At 42.5% G+C, this 23155-nt stretch overlaps 1 protein-coding gene across 3 annotated transcripts in view; it reads left to right on the top strand.

The window, feature by feature from the left end:
* Window positions 1-17090, top strand: part of CDIN1 (CDAN1 interacting nuclease 1) — a 206956-nt gene extending 189866 nt beyond the window's left edge. For 2 of the 3 annotated variants that reach the window (XM_034661195.1, XM_002922968.4), the window contains one exon: window positions 14768-17090. In XM_034661195.1, the coding sequence (XP_034517086.1) occupies window positions 14768-14903 (136 nt within the window). In that variant the 3' untranslated portion in view covers window positions 14904-17090. Of the gene's footprint in view, window positions 1-10087; window positions 10296-14767 lie in introns of those variants that run through there. The other variant, XM_034661193.1, reaches the window with a different exon arrangement.
* Window positions 17091-23155: the final 6065 nt, after the last annotated feature.

Genomic DNA, 23155 nt, shown 5'->3' with positions numbered 1-23155 from the left:
GAGTAAGTACAATGAAGTCTCAAGACACTGCCCTGAAATCGGTCTGTGCAGCCCCTTCTTGTCACGTCACCCGGGGCCTAAATATGGAAACAGGCACAGCAGTGTCCTGTCATGAAGAACGGGAACCTCTACTTAAATAAAGCTTAAGTCACTGACATCACCCGGGCTTTCTGTCCCATCTCTTTTGAAGTGGTTTCTTCTGGTCACACGATGCTGATCAGCCTTTCTTTTTTAAAGGCAGGAATGACTGTGAAGTGACCTTTCCTGCCTTCTGGCTCAGAGAAGCATCTAGTCTAGTTATAAATGTAGGAGATGTTCAACTCTCCTTTACTCACACTCCCTCCTCCTTGGTTCCTCATCTTGACTTTCCTCCCTGGGTAAGTCTGGGTAAAGTATTTCCCAGCCCTGCCTTGACGGGTACTTGGCTGTCTGGTTTTCTTCTTGTTAGTGGGTTTATTTCCAGACCTCTGGACACCTATCCATTCATGGATTGGGGAGGAGGGAACAAGGGCTGAGACAGTTTATTAGATTCCACTCCTGGGTAGAGTCTTCATAGTGGGGCAATAATGAACATACGCAAAGTGTTGTGAAGCGTATTTTTTATTCTCAAATCCACCTTGACTCCAGGATGCGAATGCTATTGGACCCGCTCTCTAGATAGACACGACACAGGAAGTTAAAAATGGGAGTACGTGAAGATGATGATCTTCCAGCCTCCACATTTTATAGAAGAGGAAGGACTTCTTCCACGTGGAGGAGTCCTGAAGTAAAGGGTTTGTATTGAAACTAGACACTAAAGTACTGAGGGGAGTCCCAAGCACAGGGCCGAGTAAAGTAACGGTTTAGAGAGGGAACGCAAGGTGGGACCGATCTGGGTTGGTGCCTTGGCCACCTTGGAGCTTTATCTCCTGTGAGAAGGTACTTCACCTCTCCCCATCTGTTTTTCCGTTAGTAAAATAGCACTGTTAGCACTTCCGACCTTGTTGGCTCCTTGCAGGTATTAGATGAAATGTGCAGGAAGTGGCTGGCATGGTGTTAGGCGCAAGAAAGTGCTTGCTGTTGGTGTTCTTCCTTGTCGCTACGATCAGCTGAGCAGAGCTCTGGAATCATTTTCTCCACGTTGAAATATAAGCACTCCCGTTGGCCACTCACAGAGCTTTCTGTTTTAAACGAGACCACGCGTACAAAGAGCTCAAGAGTAGCTGCTGTTAGGGTTATGGTGATTCTAAATACGATTGTCCATGGTATTTTACTCAAGGAAATAGTCAAATAGTCTGTATCCCCTACCACTCACAAAGATCAGGGCTATTAGCAATACGTCAGCCCAGCATTCTTTGAATCTAGGAGACTTGAGTTAGAAATGGGGTTAACGACAGGGCATTGCATTTAGTACAATGTCTTACTCTAGTTGTATTTAGAAGGGGATCAAACAGAACAATTACTCACGAAATGACTCAAAACCCAAAGAATGACAGATAAGATATTTTCCACTGTGCAGACCCTCAACCCCACACTAACCTACCCAGGAGGGCCTGCCCACCCTCTCTAGCAGTAAGGCCTGTTTCCAAGTGACTCCCAACTGCCCTCCTCTCCCATGGGTTTGCCTGCTCACGGCTGTCCTGTCCACCTCCCTGCCCTTCCTCTAGAGCTGGCCCAGGGGGCATTTTCACTGAGGTTCCATCATCACTCAGAAACTTTCCTGGCTCAGAGCCTCATTTTAGGGATCCCTTAACTAAATAATGCCTTTAAACACAAAATCAGGGTCTTTATGGGCTTACATTTAAATTGAACCTCGTCGACAGTAAAGTTACAACAATCTCACACTAAGATGAGGATATTTGCCATCTTCTTTCCCTGAGCTCAGCTTTCCATTTTGTGGTTTTACCGTCTATGCCTCTTCAGTGCAGACACTGGGCATAAATAAATGAAAAGCCTCACCCCAACATAGAGCCGTCAGACTCTCCTTTTCTTAAAGGAGCACTGTTGAAAAGGGTGCATAAAGATCATTCCGCAGAGTTTCTATGGTGTTGAAGAGTGAAGCCGCGAGGGGAGCACGCACGGGCTCCTTCTGCTGAACTTGGGAGCGATACAGGCACTGCAGGGATGGTATTTGCGGTTCACCGAGTGCAAATCCATGTGTCATACACAGATGCAGTTCACTGTCATAGTTCCATATCTTCTCACTCATCTTAAACACCTTGAGGTATTTGGAAAGGGAGGAAGAAGTAAAACAGATGAAGGGCTGAGATATGGCCAGGAGTGGCAGTACTTCACCGTGATTGACATTTTTACAACCTTATCTTCCAGATAAAAGCTACTGTAAACAAAAGCCTGCCTAAATTGATTGTATTTAAAAGATGTGGGAGCCACCTGTGTGCAGCAATTGGCTCCTGGATGTTTAGTTTTTCTGCTCAGCAGCCAATTCCTGCCCACCTCCCTTCGCCACCGCAACCACCAGGAGTGTCCCTTCCAGGCCTGCCCACCTCCCTTCGCCACCGCAAGCACCAGGAGTGTCCCTTCCAGGCTGGCCCACCTCCCTTCGCCACCGCAAGTACCAGGAGTGTCCCTTCCAGGCTCGCCACCAGATTTTAAACCACAGCATCCTCTTCCCGCCGTAACAGCCTGGAAAAACCTAGATTCCGTGCAGAAGCCTCTCTGGGACTAGCTCTTCAGGGTGTGCGACATGGGCAAACTTTTAAGGCTCCTCTTCTCCCCTTTAAAAATGACTTTCCTTCCCTATATGGCCGAGAGTTACCAGGAAAGGATTTTTTTCTTCCAGATGCATTTTAGCACTCCCAGCATCTCCTGGGGCGGGAGCTCTGCCGTGGTATTCATCCATGCATTCCTGCATCTGCTCAGCCAGTACTCCTTGGCTAACTCCTGTGGGCTGCCCATACACAAGGTGCCCTCCTGGAGCTTCTGTATTCTGGAAGTGTTTGATACCTGCAAGGCCACATTATCCATAGTTTTGTTTTTGCTTTTTTTCTCTTTTTTTTTTTCAGCTAATGACCTGAACAGTTCCAACTTCTACTTTCCAGCATGTACCTGCCTTCGTGAATCTGTAGAATTGGGAGGTGTGCTCTTGAGGATTCTGTTGGTTAGCTGACAAGCTTTTTCTTATCATGAAATATTTATTGTGAGAGAAAACCTTAACTACCCATTTAGAGCAAGTTGGGATTTGACATACCTGAAGCATAGTGTCACGTTTGGTTAATGATAGATTTATAGGGCAACATGTATCAGCCTTAATCCTTCAGTTATTTGACTTTGCCAAGGATGAAAATTCCAATAATTTTTTTATTTTAAGCAGACTTTAATATATCCAGAACGCATAAATCTTTGTGCCTTGAGATAAACGTCTGACTGAACTCTGGGTTACCCTGTAATCTTTTGAGACCTAAGCCAAGGAAAGAGACACCCCATTCCCTGTCTACCTAATAAAGACTGTGTGACGAAACCTATCTGGAGTAGGCAATATTTATACAAGAAAACCTTTTCTATTTTATAATACATCTCTAAATTGTAGCATTCAAAAAGTTAGAAATAAAAAGTTCAGAAATAACCTCAGTTTATTAGAGCAAGTCTATGGTGGACTTAACTGATGAACATTGAAATGGACTATTGTGCCGTCAGCCCAAGGCTTCCCCAGCGTGATGACCACTATCCATTATTATGGTCATCCTATCAATTATAAAATCTCTGGCCGCAAACACTAAATCAGCTGAAATGTTCGGTTTGCCTTTGGCAAGTTTCCCTGGGGAAATAACTGAGAAAACATAATAATTCACACAACCAGTTTTGTAAAGTACCCCAACTTTTGGAAGATGGCTGGGGTGTAAATCCTAGGTAGTAGATATAATTTTCACCCAAGGCCCCCCTGAAGTGTTCTGTTACTCATAGTACTTAAATATTTTCAAAGTAAACATGACCTTGGGTACTTTGTGACTTTTTAGGGTTTAAGTGTTTGGTATTTCTCTCTTCCCATTTGAGGATGTGCTGTCCATTCCATATGTCCTCATGTGAAACCGAAACCAGGGCTATCAGACTTGTTTATACCCCAGTTTCATAACAAAATAGTCTCAATATGCATCTGATCCCACCATTCCTTTACATGTCTCGGGCCCCTAATCCCATTCTTCCTTCTCCCCTCAAAAGGTGAATCTATAATGGAGAAAATTAAAAGGGCCATTTTATGAGTAAATGCAACTTAGCTGAGAACTCTGTCTAGGAAGACTTTTAGAATACCATGTCATTGTACTTACTCTTTTGCTGTGGACCTTATAACGTTTATGTATTCAATTGATGACTTCTGTTTTACACTTAAAGTGTGAATAGATTGTGTTCCTACGTCATAAAAATTGGAGTTGTAAGCTGTTTAAGGAGAGGAGTCTTTTGTGACTTGTGCTCTGTGCAGGATGGATTCGCAGTCTTCTGTGTAGTTTCGGGGGTTTTTTTGAGTTGCAAAATATTGAACGCCTTTAAGGGAATATCATTAAGTCCACTGACATCATGCATCACAGGGAACTTACATAGGACACGTGTTTGGTGCTTATTAAATTTTAAAAATATTCGCATGCAAAAGAACCATTTTCCAGAATCCTTGTGCCCAGTGACTGTGTCATCACAGAAAATGTGGGCTAAACTCTGCTTAAAATGGTTACCTTCCGAAGACATTTTGGATAAAGATGATGGGATAATTCTTATCTCAATACCTAACTATCCCTTTGTTGAGTTTTGGGTCTCTCATTATCTATTTGCAAAGTTCTGCATCAGCACCCATTTTATAGACAAAAGAACTGAGGCATGGGGGCACCTGGTGACACAGCAGTTAAGTGTCTGCCTTCGGCTCAGGGCGTGATCCCGGCGTTACGGGATCGAGCCCCACATCAGGCTCCTCCGCTATGAGCCTACTTCTTCCTCTCCCATTCCCCCTGCTTGTGTTCCTTCTCTCACTGGCTGTCTCTATCTCTGTCAAATAAATAAATAAAATCTTAAAAAAAAAAAAAAAAAAAAAACCGAGGCAGGGACAGAACTGGTCATGACCACATGAGCTTGTCCTATTCTGTGAAGCCACGTGCAAGCTTGTGCACAGATGTGCGTATGCGTGTGTGTGTGTGTGTTGATTCTTGATTGGTAAAATGCAGAGGGGCTGACCCAGTCCCAGGGATAAGCATTTCTCTAAGGAAACTGGTATTAAAAATTGCAGATGAGAGACAAATGACCTTCTGCCATTGGTTTCTATCCCGCTCCTCTGTTTCCCTCTCGTGAGAGGAGATTCACGACAGGCAGCAGAGACTGCTAAGTATGGCATCTAAGCATATCCAACACAGGACAAAGTGGAGTAGAAATTAAGCACTTTTCCAGGCAATTTAATGTCGACGTGAAAATGCCAAGTTACATAAACATCAAGGAGAATTTCAGGTGCTTGTGGTTGTGTATTTATATACATTTTAAATTTTCTTCAAAATAATGTATTTTCTGTTTATTTTCTATGTGGCATAAAGACCTGATGTGAATGCGTATTTACATTTTTCCTTTTTTATTTTCAAAATTCTAGTGAGTCGATGTTACAAAGAGCTGGAGTTGCATTTTTAATAAAAGACCTACGAATCTAGTGAGAATATTCGTAACTAGGTATCTCTTCTTTTAGTCATTTCATTTTGCAAACCCAGACCTGCCAAGCAAGAAAGTAAATGGAATAAGCAAGTTAATATTTTCATTTCATCTCTAGAAACTACAGAGAAAGAATATTTGCATTGTATATTAAATTGACCATAGTGCCAGAACGTTATGATGCTGTATTACCTGATCTCTAATCTATTATGACTGTACACATATTTACACATAGGCATAAACACACACATACTTTGCATATAAACATGTGCAAGCATATTTCACTTGGGCTGAAAAGTTATTTACAGCTCTGTCTGGAGATACATGCAGCAGTGATTAACAAGTGCAGGACCGATCGACAACATGCAGATTAAAGCTAAATAAACAGGGGAAGAGTTTATTTTAAAACAATTACAAGATGTTTTATATTTCTCCGCCGTCCTGAACTGTGTTTGAGAATGCGTCCTTCATAAAAACCACATGCAAGTCTTTTTGATGGTGAAACAGTTGACTTCCAACAGCCACATGCCTACACACATCCTCAGAAGATAGCCCAGAGCCCACACAGCAACTCAAAAGGAGAAAAAACTTAGAATGTATATAGTCTGTGCTATTCTTTTGGAGAAGGATTTTTTTTTTATTGGCTTGTGAATTGAAACAAAAGATTGGGGTTGGAAACCAAGATTTGAATCAATACAATTGTCTTATTTTTGTCATTTGAAGACCCTCATGAACAAGAAACTTGACTAAACTCCTCAGATCCTTCCACAATCCTCTTGTTATCTTTCCACTGAAAATTGTTTCTTGTGTCGATCCAGATTTATATCGTAGAACCCCAGTGCATCAACAACGCTTTAGGTAATCCATGGTGATTCAGCTCATTGAGAAGGGGGGCAGTAGATCGACCTCACGAGTTTCCCTTATTCTGTGTAGTAAAGAGGCAAAGTCTAATACACGAATCCCACCACCCTTTCCTGTTACTGAAAGAGATTACAAGCGTACTGATTTTTTTTTTTAAATATGTGATCTTTTTCCTAGAGATAACAATCATAAGCCACATCTCTACACTCATGGTATTTTTAGGAGCAAAAATGAGCCTTTGGGGTTCCCTGCATCAACCCTGCTTAACAAGTCTGAACCCTCTTTTCTGGGAAAACAAATCTCTACCTGATATGCTCACTTAGACCTGTTGCTTCCCTCAGTTTTCTTCATAACTTCAGCTGTTTATTTCCATTTACATGAACAGGCTGAGGAGTGTTCTGGATTTACTCCTCTTTCCTCATGTTTAGATTCTGCCCCATAACTTCTGAATCCCCTCACGGCAGGGAACATTTCTCTGAGCTTTATGCAGTGGTTCTGTAATTCTCACTCCCTAGACGACTTTACTGATTGTCAAATGCTTTAAATATGCTCCCTCAAATCATTTTAATTTTTTACCTGAGTTATAAGTTGCTTTTCCATATACTTCCTAAACACTGTGACACTTAAATCGAAAGGAGTAGCTAGATAAACTTCTTAGTGCAAAACTATTGACTTCATACTTGAAGAATTATTCCTTGTAGACGGGTGAATCTCAACTCGTATACTGGGCTTTTGATGAGTCGCCTGCCTTCCGGGCCCCTGCTTGGCTCTCTTTTCCAGGTGTTGTAAATATTTTTCAAAGTTGAATGACTGTTATAAATTGCTGTGTAAATACAAGGCATAGTGAGAGACCGTATAGTGTAGTGGTTGCAAGTACAAGCCGGAGAGCCAGACTGCTGGAGTTCAAAGCCTCCCGTTTTTCTTCCGTGAAATGGGGACAATCCTAGGTGGCTTGTGAGTATCAAATCTGTACATATAAAGGGCTTGCGACACTGCCCATTGCGTCTTAAGTGCAGTAAACTTTAGTTACCTTTTTAGCGTTGGTTATGGGAATCATATCATTTTATATGTGTATTTCTTCTAAGATTTTATTTTTAAGTAATCTCCACACCCAACGTGGGGCTTGAACTTACAACTCTGGTGTCAAAGAGTCACATGCTCTACCCACTGGGCCAGCCGGATGCTCCTTTGTTTCTAGACAAAACCTTTATAGACCTAATGTCTGGTCAAGGGCTTCCTGAAATCTCAGGAAACCAACCAGGGAGTTAGTTACTGGGGCTAATTTAGCAAAATGGTATCTAACGGTATGATTAGAAATCTCTGACTTCCTTCATCTACCTTTCATTTCAGCATTCTCTTTTCTCTGAAAAGGCCTAACAATAGACACCTCATCTTCTCCTTTTTTCTCCATAAATTAAAATACCATCCAAGAAATGCCTGCTTTATAAAGAATAGTGTAGAAGTGTGGCAAGGAAAGGTGGTGTATTTATTTATAGCTAAAAAAGAGGAAGCAAGTCTTTCCTGAATTTAGGGGCCCGGATTTTCTGTCCATACCTCTGAGTTTTTCACAGAAAAAAATCTTGCCGTGAAAGACATGATTTATAACTTACAATTCTGTCCAGCATCCATACTTCGACATCCTAGGAGACTATCTGAGGATAGCTAAATTCTTCTAGAAAACTAAGAATTTACTCACTGAAGTCCCATTTGTAAAACATTCTTGGTGGCAGTCTTTTAAAAATACAGATTGCTCTTTTTAGCAAAATGTAACCAGCATCTACTTATCCCGGACTGTCCTCGGCACCTGTGATTGACGAAGCCTGTTTCCCCAACACGAAAACAGCCTTAGATTGCCACGGTTGGAGGTTTTCAAAAGCCCCTTCCCTAGTTGTCAGCAGTCACTCACCTTGAGTGGCAAGTGTTCTGCCCGTAACCAGCCTCTCACACCCTGTCTCCGTCTCCCTCATATTTGCAGCCTCGGAAGCCTGATAACCAAGCAATACAAAACCACAGAACTGGAGAAAAAACATCGAGAATTCTTCATTTTATATATGACTTCTCAACATCCTTGGGTAACCCCAGGGTCCTAAATATGCAGCAGGCAGAGGTATTGGTGTATAGTCCAAGTTAGGAGCCAGGAACTCCATTAGGGTGAAAGTACAGAGTTGCTTTATAACTGATTAGCCTTGATGAAGAGTTGCTGCTTACAGTAATCTCATTCAGTAACTCCTCCTGCCATAGATTCTGGGTTAAAGTGTAACTGGAATAAAAAGCCAATAGGCCTTTCTATACTGCATATGTGAAGAATGGTCTTTGCTCAAGTCCAGTGTGTGTATTGTGGTGTGTGTATTGCTATATAGCAAATTAAAATAAAACACATTTGTTACCTCACTTTTTCTGTGATTCAGGAATATTGGTCCAGGGAGTGTGGTCTCATCTGAAGGTTTGACTGAGGAAAGAGACCCTTCCAAACTCACTCAGGGGTTGCTGGCAGGATTCAGCTCCTCAGGAGCTATTCCACTGAAGGCTGTGTTCTTCTCTGACTATTGGCCACAGGCCACCCTCACTTCCCTGCTGCGTGGCTCTTCCCAAATGACGGTTTGCTTCATCAAAATATGCAAGTCGGGAAGGCAAGAGAAAGTGTCTGGTAGCAAGATAGAAGTCTCTTTTGTAACCTAATCACAAAAGTGACATCCCATCACTTTTGCTATATTCCTTTCTTAGAAGCAAGTCCCTAGATCCAGCCAACATTCAAGGGGTGGGGATTTCACAAGGGCCTGAATCCAAAGAGGCAGGGATCATGGAGGTCCCCTTAGAAGTCGGCTGACTACACTATCAGTCTGTGTCTCTTAGCTGCAGATCAGAATTCCAGGACTACCAGTGCTGTGGGCCTTTCTTCATTTCTGGTGTCGCCCAGTTTAGTTGGATGCCTCTCTTGTGCACCTCTTTTCCTACAGGTAGAGACTGCTGTCTGTAGAGTGAGTTCTAAATGGGATTTGATGCCCTACCTAAGTGCCTTTCCTTCTAGCTCATTTTTTACTGTGAAGATGAACCTTCTGTGCAAAGACAGGATAGTTAAAATGTGCTAGGTATTTTTGCACATCCTTAATATGCCTTAGAATTACCCATTTCATAGGCACCCCCCCTTTATATATGCTTCTCACCTGTATATAACATCACCTATCGAAGTTCTAACCAGTTAGAACAGTTTCCCCCAATCTTGCCAAATTTGAAAATCCATAAACAAGTTTTCGCTCTCCCCCACGTGATCATAGCTCTGCTTTTAGGTCACATCTACTTAGACAATCCATAATGACTGAAAGCTGTGAATCCTATTTTATCTGCATTTTTTTAAAAAAGACCTGTTTATGTTTTCTGTCTGAGGATGGTGTGTGGTGTACATAAGGATCTGTTACCTCAAGAGGCTCTGGCCCAAGTTTGGGAACCTCTGAGTTCAATCTCAGGGCTGGGGTCAAGAATTCAAATGTCCATGGGGACAGGTGGACAGCATTAAGAGAGCATAGTAGGCAGGACATAAGAAATGTGGCTTCTTCGATTTCTTTCTTGATACATGAAACCCCCTGTGGTTCTCTTTTGCTTTCCCACATTTCAGAGATGTGAGTATGGAGAAGTGGGTGTCTACCATGAAAGTTTGCAGCACAAGCACGGTGATAAATGGCACCTGGTATGGAGCCTGGACATCGGGGAGTACCAGAAAATGGTGGGGACTGCGCCGAACCTGAAACATGTGTCTTGTCTAAAGGGGGCAGCTGTTGCTTAGCTCCAGCTGATTGTTGCCAGATCAACAAATTTCTCAAAGATGCTGAGTATGCAGGATTTCATATTTAAAAAAAAAAAAAAACCTTACGTACTGGCTCCATTTTTTTTTTTTTAAATTGATGAAAGCCCAGCCTCGATTTATTAGATCCAGTCACAGAAATGTCACTAATTTGTAAGGTAGCTCACTCCATGTTTTCAAAAGCTAAATCGGTAGAAAAATTTTTATTCAAGTTGAATCAATATACAATTCTTGGTAACTTGCAGACGTTGCCGTAAGTCTGCTCGAGAGCTACAGCATGAATCTAATCACTTCTCCCCAAGAGTGCCCTAAAAATCAGAGGCTGGTGAATGAGCATGTTACCACCCTACGTGCTTATTTCTAGGTCACACGTACTCTGTTATTCTAACAGTTCCTCAAATATCCTAGCATTCTCCTCCAGATCAATTCCAGACCAGAGATCTTCCTCTTCACACGTGACACCAGAAGCCTGCAAAACACTCTAGGCTTGGTCTCAGTAGTACAGAAAGCACTTCCTCTCTTTTTCTGGCTAAAGTCTAATAGGATGTCCCCCGGCTACCTCACTGTGAGACAGTCACAGACCCTGCAGCTCGACTGCCTGGGTTCCAAAACAGGTTCTTTCCCTTTTTAGCCATGAGACTAATTGGCTGCTGCTTAATTGCTCTGTGCCTCAGTTTCCTCATTTGCAGAATGGGGATATTAATTGCACCTACTTCGTGGAGTTGCCCTGAAAATTAAATGGGTTCATCAGTGTGCAGTGCTTGGAACAGTGCCTGGCACCTCTAAGTGAGATCAAAGTGGTAATAATTAATGTTGGTGTAACTGTTACCATCATCCACATGATCTGTATGCCATCTGTGTGCTTTTCTTGGTCACAAATAAAAATGCCAAGCCATGGCAGTGGCTGAGTCCTGCCAGCATGCCTACTACCTCTAGACTGCCCGCAATTCAGCGACCGGCACAAAGCTGTCTGATCCTGTTACCTCTGTGTTCCTGTCCCTGAGAGTAGCCGTCACCTGCCAGGCACCGCGCTAGGCCTGGAGAACATGCATATAAAGAAAATATGGTCTTCACCCTCCGCAGGGTCACAATCTAGCAAAGATAATCCCTGGGATACAGATCCACACAAAAACCACACCAGGGTACCCAGCATTCATGCCACAGTCTTCCATTTAATTTCTCTAAATACATTAAATGAGAGGAAACCAGAGCAACACACCTTCCACACACGTCTAGAAGGCTGTTGTTACTTATGAGGAACTTCATCTTTCATACACACCCTCAAGGTCTGCCATGGCTCTTGACTTTCACCTCCCTTTTTTTTTTTTTTTCAGGAGGTATTTGTTGTTTTTGCAGATTTGGTGGTATTTCATTTGCAAGCAAAAGGACTCACTCACTGGTTCCAGTCTCTGCTCCACAGGAGTTTTTAAAATCCATTTGGATGGAGTCTTTGATCTTATTACTTGATCATGCGTATAGTAACCTTAAAATTGTAGTCCACCTTGAAATGTGTTTACGGAATCAATTCAGATATCCGTATGCATCCCATTCCTGAGTGTGTCCGGCCGGCCGGTAGGGAGGACTGCAAACCCGGTAGCAGACCAGCCCTGTGCTTTGCACGGTCCCTCAGACTCAGGGACTCTGTTTCCTTTTAAATGCCGTTAACAGTCTCTTTGATTTTTATTGGTCACAAAGGTTATGTTTGCCTTCCCAGTGATCTCATTCTTGTCTAGTTGTGCCACAATAAATGGGAACAGGCATCAAAGAGGTGAAATCGCTCAACCCTGAGCATGCACTTGACCTAAGTAAAAATTTCCTAGGTCCTGTTTTCTTCTTGGTTTACACCTTTTCAGAAGGAAATGCTCGAGTTGGATGGCTTGGTTTTGCTTTTTGTTTTTTAATTGTCAACCAAAATGTTCCCTTCTGTTGGTTCAGATAACCAAAGGAATTAATTCTGTAAAGTTGCTTAATGTGGTCAGGCTCTTCATCAACAGATGCGTTGCTAGGAGGTTATCTTGGCAGCCATTTGATCATCTCTGGATCCTGAATTGTCAGAGAAAGCTCAGAAATACACTAAAGTAGGTGTCAGGAAAGAGGCCAGATCCTGTTCGATCATGAGATTTCCATATCTGTCACCCTAGGAGTCCCTATTTTTGTCCTTCAAAGAACACAGAATTGGAAAGCCTTTACCTACCAATTGCCATTTACAAGAACGAGTTGTGTTGCCTTGTTTTCAATTAAGCACATATCGTTAGAGCTTTTGAGCCATGTGAGAGGGCGAATAGTGCTGGAGTTAATGATTCCATCCACAAGCTAAGAAGGAAACAAAAACTCATACAGAAGCGCCTTTCTCTGTGTCACTGCGCCTGTACGCTGACGGTCACTCAGAGGTCCATGGCACTATCTTAGGGAGTCCTCGTTGTCACCCACTGCAACGAAATGTCCAGGTTCCCAGCCTCGCCAAACCTGTTCGAGTTGCAGAGTTCATCTGTTGCCTCGCAAGTGAAACAAGTACATTTTCTGGGGCATCGAGGTGTTCCCCGGCCTTGCTTTCCTGCCTGGAAAATGCCATTTTTGTAAAGAGCTGTCATGCTTTGTGTCCTTTGGCGTATGATTTAACTGTTCAGGGAAAACGCTGGCCGCTCCTGCGCTCTCCGTGCTGCTGCTATGTGTTTTTGTTTTATTAAATCTTTAAAACACTGAGCTTGTTGCTTATGACCCCCATATATTCTTTTGTTCTTTCCCATGACTGGTTAGATCACGTTTTTTTCCCTCTCCCTTTGTAAAGACAGTAGTGCCTCTCCCGAGAACATCGCAGTCTCCTGAACGACTGCATAACACAACGGAGGGGTGTCTGGAGCTTCATGTTTGTGCTGTCGAGGCTGTGACTCGGGGCTGCCTCACCAAGAAGAAATTTCGAGGCTCCTCAGACACGGTCCTCAGAATTGCAGATCTCCCTGCCCTTGCCAGGCTCATCCTGACAAATCGGACATCCTCTCATACTAGTCAGAGTTTTCTGTAAAATAGAGGTACCAATGGTCTATGTCCCACTTGCAGACAGTTGTTACTACAAGTTCCTAAGAAACCCTCCGTTAAATGGAAGCGAGGTCTCACCAGGTTCGTCTGCAGGCAGCCCAACCGCAGGGAAATCTCCTCGAGCCTCGTGTTCCAAGGCCACCGCACTGGACACAGCTCCTATGTCCCCCAGAGCCTCTCCTCAGTAGATGGGTTGCCATCTCATGATTCTGTCCAAAAGTTTGAATTAACCTTGCATATGACTCAGCTACCCTATGGATGTGAATCCCCAAATAAACCATCCCGTGACATCCAGCTGAACTTGTCGCCGTGCATACAGTGTCTCGCAGCCCATCCTGTAACTATTAGTTTTGGCAAGTACACTACAGCATATAATAAATCATGGAAGGAAAAAGCTTTTTGGCCTAACGTGGTTCAGCCTGCTGTAATGTCAGAATACAGAAAGCAGTTCTGTTTTTAGACATCCTTTTACTAACCCAACATTCATAATTTATGATTTCGCTGCAAAATTCCTGCAACCTGACACCCGAAGTAGTGCTGCCCTTTAATTAAGTGCTCTCAGTAGGAAAAACGTGAAACCGATGTGCAAAACATCTCCGTGTGCACGGTGATTGATAGTGATTACATCTTTATGAACCCAGCCTAGAGGTCTCAACTTCCTGATGGGTGAAGTCGTCTATAGGGCCACTTCCTGAGTCTGCTGGTCACCAATTTGGAGATAATTTGGAGGCACAATTGAGAAAGATGGAGGTTTTAAGCCAACATCTGTCTTTACAAGTCTACATGACCGTATCTGTCATCTTCATGAGAACCTACGACCAAATTTCACACTTAGAGAGGGTTGTATGCACAGATGAAGGGTCGGGGATAAGGTCTGTCTGAGGGATCCCTGTTGCCGTATGGGTTTGTTTCTGTTTTTGTTTTTAAAGAGTCGAAAGACCGGATGACAGAGGGGACCTCTGGCCCTGTTAGCTCATACATAGACCATGCTAGCCAGAAGAGGGGCTTGGGCTGTTCCGCTTTCTACCTTCTTCTTCATTCTTTTATTTTCTGCCTTAGTTGAAAATAGAGAAGGAGATAAGGTAGCGTTAGGAGATAAAATCCCAAGTCTGATGCTCCCCAGCTCATCCCTGGTGAGACTCTGGTGTTCTCTTTCATCAGTTAGGTACTTATATCAGCCCGAGTTCAGAACACCTCCCTGAAAGGTAATTAGGGTCTTGCGTGCATTTGCGATTCTTCATGTTCCTTGAAAGGTCACAAACCTGTCCAAGACCATAGTAGGATTTCTATTCAATAAGCTCATTGCTGTAAGTTGAGGCCTCCATCTCAATTGTAGCAACCGAAGCAAAAGCTTTGTACAATAATGTCACTTAATCGTCTTAGTGATGCTTCGGAGGTGACCCCTCTCTAGAATGACGTTGCTACAATACGCATAAGTTACCTTCTCGTGTTTTGCAGATTCGGGCCGGGCTTAGTCATCTATTGGTACGGCTTCATCCAGGAGCTGGACTGTAACCGGGAGAGGGGTATCCTGCTCAAAGCCTGTTTCCCCACGGACATTGTCACCTTGTGCCACAGCGTCCCCTGCCCCTGATGATCCTGGAAGAGAAGCCGGGAGGAGAAGGTGAATCCGGAAGCAATCTGACTTTCCTGCAGTGTAAACTCCTGGCGGCATCTGCCCTGAACTTCAGCTGAACTCTTGCTGCCCGTGGCCACGCCACTACCTCTTTAGACAAACATATCAAGAGTTTCTGTTTTCCTTCATCCCTTGCTGATGTGAACAGCCAAGAACTACAGACACAACCCACTCATTATCAGCATTTCTGTCTCTGTCAAACAGTTAGTTTACAGATAGTCATAATCTTTCTTCCTTCCGGATGGTTTCTCCTTGTATATTGAACAAAAGAAGAAATGTGGGGACTGAAAGGTGTGATTTTTCAATTCTCCTCCCAGTTCCCAAATCACCCTCTTTTTTTTTCCCCCTGCACCTCCATTCATTCTCCCTCCCTCCCTCCCTCCCCTGTTCTCTTCATATCCTCTCACAGGGACCCAGTGTTGCATCCCCATCACAGAATAATCTAGCACAGTCCTAACAGAGCGGAAGACGTGGAGGCTGAAACTCGATTTTTGCTCTCACCTGCAAGGCTGCGGTGGTCCTCAATGGTAGCCCATGCTAGTTTTGTCCAGTCTTTATGGTTTTCTGACTTCGCTGGCATTTAGCCAAGCTGAAAAAATATGCTTGATGAGAATTTCCTCTTTTTATAATACTTAAACACCAAAGACTTTCCCTTTATCTCATGTAAAAGTATTGGTTACATTTTGTCTGGAAACCACACTCGTCCTTTGGACTTGGGGCTCAGGGGAGACCACTGAAGCGTGGTGTCAGCCCGGGCAAAAGTTTATTTTTAAACATGGCTACTTGTCAGTATGTGTGGGTAGTCAGTATTTTTATGAGTACAATTTTTTAAAAGCACATTCTGTGCACTGGTTTGTATCTGCATTTTTATACTATGTAATTACATAACACTCAAATAATTTAGGCATTAGCAACGTTCAGCTTTGAATGAATTAAGTGTACCAGAAATAAACCTGGAGTGATTTTTCAAATAAGCAAAATAAAAGGGATTTGGATTTGTTCACTTAAATTTATTCATTTTTTATACCACAAACCAAACTTCAATCTAAAGCAAAATATCAATAAATTCATTATCAACCTGTCTTTTGGGAGGCTCAAGACTTTTCTATCCCCAAAAATGTGTTTATAGAATATTTGCCACCATGTTGAAAATACATAATACCTTTTATAATGTCAAAGATGAGTTTGGAAGTATTAACAAAAAGAGAACTTCTACAGACACCTTTAAGTGACATACACCACTTGCTTCTTTCAAAAGACTAAATATGCCATTTTACCTTGTTCACTTTGTACCTAAAGAAAGTTTGCAAAAGTCTGCCAGCTGCCTTTCCTTTTGAAGGACACAAACATGTCAGGTCAGGCGTGTGGATTTTAATTCCGTTATGGGTTGCACTGAACAAAAAAGGAGAAAGATGAGATCGGAAGGAGGTGTCTCCGGCAGGTGTCTGTTTCCCTGTAAAAGTATCGGGCAGGTTTTGTGAGTGCAATGGAGTGACCGGAAACCACTGCCGCTGTCTTCGCACACACACATGCGTGTGTGCACACACTTTAACCAAAACTGTTGTTGAACAGTTTTCATGGCATGCTCTAAGCTGCTTCTTCTTCTCGAAGAATAAATTACATTTATCTGCACAGATGTTGAAAATCCTGTTAAACCCTTGTCAAGGATTTGTTTTACATTAAACAAATTTATGATGAGGGGGCACAGATAAATGAAAAAATGAAAGAGGTGCTTGCATTTCATATCCCTCCTTCTACCTGGTGCCCTGACCTCACGTGTTACAAGAAGGTGTTGGTGCTCTCCGGCAGGGGCACCACCTCCTCTCTGTGAAGGAGGGTTTAAAATTTGGCCCTAAAAAGTGGGAAGAAACCAGTAAACTGTACATATTAGATAAAGTTACAAGGTATTCAAACTAAGCTTTTCCCCACATAAAACTAATGCGATTATTAGTACTATTCCTCAGTTGGAAGAGTGTAGGGGGATAGGAGTCAAGTTCCCAAATGGGAAGCTTAAAGTCTCCTTGTTTTTCCTTTTATGGTAGAAATGTTTACCTCTGTTCTATCAATAGGTGGTTTTACTTGGTTTTTGTTGTTGTTGTTGTTGTTGTTGTTTTAGTTTTGACAATAAAAATGGCCCTGGAAAGTGGGACATGACGTTTGGTTTTTGTTTTTTGTTTTTTTTTAATTGCGGTCGTCATTAGAACATGAACATTAAAGCCAAATCTTGTGTTATGGAGCATTCTGCAACCTGCACTGATGGATTATGCCAACTGGAAAGCAGGAGTGTGTGTAAAACTAAATGCTGTTCTCTCTGGCGTGTATGGACTTGCCAGGCTGTTTGCTGTCGCAAACCAGGACCCCGTCTGAAGCACGGCACAGGGTCTGCCGAGGGCAAAGCTGATCCAGCACGGATATTTAAGCTGACACCGCAGACTCCTTCCCATGCTTATCCCTATGCACCATGCCCCCCAAAACATTTTTTCCCTTCTGCCTTCTAGTGAGGTGTATGTTAACTCTTCTCAAGGCTCCTAAAATCACATATGAAAGGAAAAGCTTAGGGTACAAAGCAGAAAGCTGAATCTCCAGGGGAAGTAATTTCAACTATAGGTGGGTGTACCCGCTCATTACCAGCGGGGCTTGATTCCATCCTGGAAAAGATGATCAACTGTCGGTCTTTGGGGGGTGCATTAACTCATTCAAGCCACGAGGGGATGGCTTAGAGCCCTGGATGAGGTCATCTGCTAAATGGTCCCGGTGGGCCACACTAATTAGCGCCCGGCGGCCAAGCGCGCCGTTAATGCCCTCGCCCCGCAGGGGGAGCTCCACGCGTTGTTTCCCTGCCTCCGTGGAACCCAGACACCTCAGTCGTCTGCTCTTTTTAACCTGCTCCCCGCCACAGGCCCGGTGTTCTCCTGACTGAGATTTTTGCGGCTTTCATGCGCGACTTCCCTTGAACCCCGCTCTTCCCCGTCACTAGCCTTTCCCGGGCTTCTTGCACGCGCGGGCGTGTGTTCTCACTTCCCCCTGCTCACGGACGCCACTTCTCGCTGGCAAAGGATCCCAGAACCAGCTCGCATCCCATCTAAGTCCTGATCCGTGTGTCGGGGTGGGGGACAGACGGGCAGGCAGCAAGGACACCTGAAGACTCGTAAAGGTTCTCAGATAAGATTTCACAGGGTCTAGTGTGGTCTGAGGTTTAGGCCGTGAGGACGTGTTTCGGCAAATGGGGCCAGAAGAACAAGGGAGGTTTACAGCCGCTTTGAGCCTGAGTGGGGGGGAGGGGGGTGCTGATTAAAATGACGAACGAGTAAAATGCCTGTCTGATTTCATTAGAGAAGCACTCCTCACCTGTTCTCAGGAGAAGCTCGCCTGTTTCCTCGTGACCCGATGGCAGCAAGGTGCCTCCGAATAGACCGGCTCTGCGGCAGGGGTGGGAGGAGAAAACCTCCCCGCTGGGACGTGGCTCCTTAGGGTAAGGAGCAAAGCCAGCTTCAGGGCAGAGGAAACCAACCGCAAGGCAAACAATGGGGAGTTGGCCTGCAATGTCACCATTGCTAGAGCAGCACTTCTCCCAACCTGTCCGCAAAGTCACTCTTCGGTGACGGAAGCATGGCAGTGACAAAATGGGGACCCTCTCATTGTGCCCAGAACGAGCCTTCCCATATATAGTCAACATGGTCTTTTATGAAGACCATGCCTGGATTCCAAAGATTAAATAAGGAAGATGGATTATGAAATAACCAGAACTGCTCGGGCTCCCCTTGTGTTTTTCACTTTCCTGCTATTGTTTTGGATATGGCTGTGAGACAAAGAGCTGCTTAGGTCAAGCACAATAAATTAGACTTTTCATACAATAGTAATCCACTAAAATGATTTCAAAGCCGGATCAAAGTACTTCCAAAAGACTTTTAAAACTTTTCCACAATACAGGGGGAGGGGGAATGCTCATTTGATGCCTTAATTCATTTCCGCGAGTAGAGCAGAGTTAGATCTTGGCGTCATATCTACGTTCTATAAAATCCGACTCATTAGTTAAATAAATCCAACTTGTTCTTATTGTTTTTATGTGTAAGTAAAGGGGATTTAAGTTTTCATCTAGTTAAGTAGAACAACAAAATATTTGGAGTCGCTTGTAAGGAAAAGATACCGAGAGTACCTTTTTGAAACAGACGTGACATAATATTTAATTGTGGTACTGAAGGTATTTAAGACTAACCCCCTGTGCTTAGAATAAAGTGTGGATCTGTAGATTTATTTTTGCATCTTAATAATCATAGCAACTGATGCATTTAGTTTTTCATTCCTTTCCCCTCCTCACTTGGATTTATCTAAGCTGTCTCCTATCAAAGGCAAGGATGATGGGAAGTACCCTTGTGATAGCAAAGCTAAGCAAATTCTAGGCCCAACCATATATAAAACAGTGCGGGACTGCTGCAGCAATGTCAGGCTCAGCTAAAGACCCCTGGTGCCATGTCAACGTAACTTTTATTTTTTAAAGGGAAGGTCATTTTGAAAAGCCGACGTGAAATATAACCAAGTCAATTAAGTAATAACAATTGAAGTTCAGAGTTTAATTGAGGGCCGAACATGAAGCCAATGACCATTAACCTAAAGGGGTCATGAATTCCCCTGCAAACTGTCCTGGTTAAAGGTATTTCTAGAATAACTAGCACTTTTTTCTTAAAAAAAAAAGCCTTTGCCATTTTTATGTTCAACACAGATACTAAATTATTATTTCTGAATGTGTGTCTGTAGTAGACTTTCTGCATTTTTAAATCTTAATTGAAATTTCTTGTATAGAGCATATCAAAATTTATGTAATCAACACCACCTCTGCCAGAAACGAGATTTGTAAGTAAACTGATAGAAGCACCCTTTACTTGAGCGTGGCACATTGGTCTCCGTTGTTGACTTCTTTCTTTATGTAGTTATTTCGTGGCAAATTTGCCGACCTAGATTAAAAGCTCCATAGAGTATTTGTTTTGTTCACTGCCTAGCCCCCGACGACCAAGGGAGTTCCTGGCACAGAGCAGGTGTCCAGTGCATGTTGAATGAACAAAGGATTGCCTAGAAGTTTATACTAAATATGTTCTCTTTCACTCACATTAAGAAAATAATCGGAACTTTTTAAATTTTAACTGTTTCTCATTTTCTTCAGCTGAAAACTGTATATTTACTGGAATCAGAGGAAAGCATCATATATGTTGGTATTAATTGAAGAATTACTTTAGGAACCCTCAAAATCTCCAAGTTCATCAGAGTATCTTAGGCTGCATATTTAGTTGGAAGGGGAATTCATGTGATCTCATTGCTTTTACCTTCAAGTTAGCCCTAATGCATTGTTCATCCAATAATTTCCAAAGAGATGAGAACATTTAAAAATCTTTGTTTCTCTTTTCAAAAAAATGAGGCTAAAGGCATTATCTTGACATTTCTATGTAAGAAACCGTCTCCTCTAAAATCAAGTCAGGGCCTCAAATCAAATGTGTTTCGAACACCAAATTGGGAATGTTCGGTGGAATTCTTAGATTAACTGCAAATGGTAACTTTGCTCACTTTTTTAATGCTGGGTTGATGGCAAAGTGCTTCCTGGCCGTGGAAGTGGCTGGCTGTATCAGGAAAGAAGGGTTCATTGGTCATTTGCCAACAGGATCTGACTTCAGAGAGACGCTGTCCATGAACTGCGCAGTGGGTGTTTCCCTGTTAGTCATTAAATCAAATGTTATCATTTGAAAGTCCTAGGCATTTGGCCTATTTCCTCATATTTTGGAAACTTGCAACACAAAAAGAACCGGAACTTCCACGTTTCTTCGTTGCAGGTTTCCCAGAACTTAATTTGTTGGGCCCATTTGGTCCACCAGCCCTTCCATGCGTACCTGGAGAGAACAGACACCCAGTTCTGAGATAGTCCTGAGACCGAGTCCTCTCTGGTGCTATGTGATATTTCGGTCTTCTGTTTCAAGCATTTAGGCTCTTCAAAACACAAACATTTACTGAGTCCCTAGAGGATATTTAAAAGAGTTTCAGTGCTGCGGGGAATTTTAAAATACGCAATAAAACGTGGTTCTCGAAAAAGAAAATCATTACGTATCAAAATGAAAACAAAAGGTTTGAAAATTTCAGAAAAGTCAGTCGCAGTGTAATAAGGAAAGAGGCAAACCTTTGAGGCTTTTAATAAGACCCTTTAATTCTAGAATACGGGCAGCCGAGAGGGTTCACTATTTGGTTACGGTGGCTGCGTTTGCTGCTAAGGGTTTGGAGACAGCTCAGCTCAGCAGGAAATAGGGGTATGATCAGTTACGGGTACTTGTTTTTGAAGTGGATTGTGATCACACTGACGCCACATATTTCCAATTGCAGCCCTGGGCCATTCATATTTAGTGCAAGTATAAATTCAAAGCGCTTGGAAAGGAACTCATAATCTCGTTCATCAGCCTGAGCAATAAAACAAGCAGTAACATTTTCCATGGGGTCTATGACATCAAGCGAACTCTCTGTCCCTGGCTGAAGTCTGCTTAGTAATTCATGTAAGCTAAATATGTCCATAGGAATATGACTTAAAAACTCAAGCAGCGGAAGGCCACAGGTAATTATCTCTTTCAGTAAATGCCTACAAGTTAAATGACATTATTGATGAAAAACAAGGGGTCTCTCTATTTTGGGCTCTGCCTAAGGGTCTTGAGATTTGAGGATTATCCTCTAGGAGATGGTCTTACATGCTCCTTAGGTGTTCTGTTGTTTTGTTGTCAGTAAAACCAGGCTGGGGTTTCAAGGTCAGCTGCAGACTGTGCCTGCCTTCTCTTTCATGGTCTTGATATCATCGGGGTATCAACTTCCTATGTAGTACAATACATTTCTGTAAGGTCGTGATTCTATATTTGTAGTATTGATTTTAAGATACGCTCCCAAAAAGAAGTGTTAAATTATTTTCCAGGATAAAGGAGATTGGTATGTTTTACCTGGTAATGCAGTTTTTGTTAATATACTTACTATTAAGCCATAAATAATTTTCCTAAAACTTTGTACTTCTATCAGTTTATTAATTCTAGAAGCTAAAAAAGCTAAATCATTGCACATGGAAAATTAGGTAAAAATCAGAAAACTATTTTGTTTCCTGCTAATTTGAATAGAAGTATCCATCCTGGTTTTCAAAGTTACAATTTTTAAGAAGCATTTTGCAATAAATGAAAAAACAATCCAACATAACAGAATAATCGAGAAGCCGAACAATGAAAGAAATGGCAAAGTGGACATGAGTGCTTTGCATGTAAATGTAAAACCCAGTCTTTTGGTAAATTATTTTTCTCTTACTTGCTCCCCCACTACCCTTGAAAGTGTTTTTGCAATGACAAAGGGGTTAAAAACAGCAGCACGGGGGCGTGGAGTGAGCAAAGAAACTCATGTGAAAACTGAATTGCATTTTCCAGTGGCTCCCTGACAATTCCCTAAGAGCTGTGTGGAAAGTAAAATTGAGCCATTAGCAAAGATGAGACCAGTTTGACTCATAGACTCAGAATTTTAGAATTGAAGGGACCAGAGGTTTCATTGTGTAAATGAAAAAAATTGAAGTCTGCAGAGGTTATGTGACTCGTCCAACGTCACATAGCTAGCTAATTAAGGGCAGGACCGAAATCTGTACCTCTTAGCCTCCTGTCCACTGTCCTCTCCACCAAAGAGTTAATAATTTATTCTGGAAGGAATTTCCAGTACCTTAGTTATATTCATTATTTACAAAGTAAAGGATCATGGTGTATTTTGAAATGAACATTCTGAACCTTACTGTTTTTGCCCTGCCCTGATACCCTAATCTCTATTGTAGAAATCAGCTGGCGTTCTGACAGAAATAATTCTCATTGTACTTGCACTTTAGTCACCTAAAACTTATTGTTTGGCGGCGGTTTCCATACATTGCCATTTTGTCTAAGAATGTGCCACTAAGAATGAATCTGGAAATTTTTTAAGACTTCTTTTCCCCCTGGCCAATTTACATGTTCATCTGATTTTTCCTTCCATTTAGAAAGAAAAAAAAATGTCCAGATGTTATGTTTACCATCTTCTCTTCCTGTATTTAAGAGGGTACTTAAACCAACAATAATCCATGAACTTTTCTTTTTTTTTTTAAGATTTTATTTTTATTTATGTGACAGAGAGACAGCCAGCGAGAGAGGGAACACAGCAGGGGGAGTGGGAGAGGAAGAAGCAGGCTCCCA

The sequence above is a fragment of the Ailuropoda melanoleuca genome, chromosome 5 (genome assembly GCF_002007445.2).
Source record: "Ailuropoda melanoleuca isolate Jingjing chromosome 5, ASM200744v2, whole genome shotgun sequence".
NCBI classification, from domain to species: domain Eukaryota; kingdom Metazoa; phylum Chordata; class Mammalia; order Carnivora; family Ursidae; genus Ailuropoda; species Ailuropoda melanoleuca.
Note: the sequence above shows the minus strand (reverse complement) of the source record. Positions and strands in the feature narration are given on the sequence as shown.